The following is a 1,752-nucleotide window of genomic DNA, read 5'->3' on the forward strand; positions in this document are numbered from 1 at the left end:
TGCCGGGTTGGATCTGACTCATCTCTCCACCAAGTTTCCAAGGCTGTAAATCAATAACAGGAAGGAACTGTCCATCTTTCTCCCACAGAGAACCTAGTGCTTTCAAACCACCAGAGAGTTTTGGCCTCTTGATTGGCAGTGAAATTCCCTAGTCTATACCTGTTTTTGTTGTTGTTGTTGGGTGTTGTCAAGTATGACTCATTGCAACCCTATGAACAAAAGATCTGAACCCTGTTCTGTCCTGTGCCATCCTCACACTTCCTGACACTTTAGAGCCGATTGCAGCCGTCACGGTGTCAATCCACCTAGTTGAGGAGCTTCCTCTCCTTCACCGACCCTCCACCCTTCCAAGAATCATGTCCTTCTCCAAGGAACAGCCCCTCCTGGTAATATGCCCACAAAGTATTTGAAGTGAAGCCTCGTCATTCTTGCCTCCAAAGAACACTCCAGCTGCACCCTCACCAAGATAATATCTGTTCGTTCTCTTGGCCGTCCATGGGATACTCAGTGCTTTTCTCCAACCCCACAGCTCAAAGGCATAGATTATTTTCCCGTCATCCTTATTCATTGCTCAACTCTCAGATGCATAGCAAGTAATCAGAAAGACTATGGCCTGAATCAGACACACCTTAGTCCTCAAACTGACATCACTACTCAATAATTTGGAGACGAAGGCTAATATCAAAGGGGTTAAATCCATCTCTGCTGGGGCTCGAAGGCAGTTTCCTCCCTGAAATCTTGGCTTTCTGTGCTTCCTTCACTCCACCCTTAACAAACATGGAAGATAAGAAATCGCTGAGGCACTGCTGCGCCCACTTCCCTTTGAACATTCAGTTCCCTTATTTTTAAAAGATACTTTGCCACAAGCATCATTTCTCAACACCACTTCCTCATCCAGAGCCTCAGAAGCCCAGGCCAGCTCAGTTCCCACCACAGCTGCTTGTGGAGAATGAAGATGCTCACGGTCGTCTCCTTCCTCCTCGTTGCCACAGCCCTCGGGTCCCAGGCTGAGTTCTCATCACGTGAGTCCAGTGTTCCATCTTCCTTCTCAGCTGGTCCCTGTGGGCAAGTGAGCAGGAGTAGGGTGACTGAGGCTCCAGGATGAGGGGCTCCAGGAGAAGGGCTGGGGTCTTGCTGGCCAGGCTTCATCCTCACCTTCCCTCCCAGGACTCCTCCTCCCTCCCCTCCAGCCTGCCTCTCTGCTGCCTCAATTAACCTATTTGTCGCTGAGCAAAATAAGACCACCCCATTTGGGGAGCATTACCTACTGCAAGAGACGAGAAATGGTGTTTGATGCCCCTGGGCAATTCTGCCAGGTGTCCAGACCTCTTGAGAGTTGAACCCAGGTCACTTCCAGGGTCATCCTTGCTTAGACACGGGTCAGGGCAACACGACAGTAAGAGGGGCCACCATGGCCAACCTCTTTACTGCTTATTTCTTAAAATGAGATGGCTTTACAGACATCCATACCATTCATTCCTCATCCTCTGCAGTCTCTGTTCTCTTTCTAGAACGTTCTGGGTGGGGGTTAAGGGAGCAAGAGAACAAAACAAAAGTGAACTCATTGCTGTTGAGTCCATTCCAACTCTTGGGGGCCCTGTGTGGTGAAGGACAGAGCTGTCTTCTAGGGTTTCTTGGTTGTAATCTTTTTTTTACTATATATATATTTTTTATTATTATCAAATTTTATTAGTTTTAATGACCATTTACAGAGATTTGGGGTTTTCATTCATTCATTGTTGCACTGTTTTC

The 1,752-nt window shown here is 47.7% G+C and overlaps 1 protein-coding gene across 1 annotated transcript in view; it reads left to right on the forward strand.

The window, feature by feature from the left end:
- Positions 1 to 949: 949 nt before the first annotated feature.
- LOC102871231 (c-C motif chemokine 14-like) overlaps positions 950 to 1,752 on the forward strand; it is a 5,203-nt gene continuing 4,400 nt past the window's right edge. The window contains exon 1 of the mRNA XM_006891049.1: positions 950 to 1,022. Coding sequence (XP_006891111.1) covers positions 950 to 1,022 — 73 coding nt within the window. The remainder of the gene's footprint in view (positions 1,023 to 1,752) is intronic.

This window comes from Elephantulus edwardii, unplaced genomic scaffold (assembly GCF_000299155.1).
Source record: "Elephantulus edwardii isolate Elephantulus edwardi_28Jun2011 unplaced genomic scaffold, EleEdw1.0 scaffold00094, whole genome shotgun sequence".
NCBI lineage: Eukaryota > Metazoa > Chordata > Mammalia > Macroscelidea > Macroscelididae > Elephantulus > Elephantulus edwardii.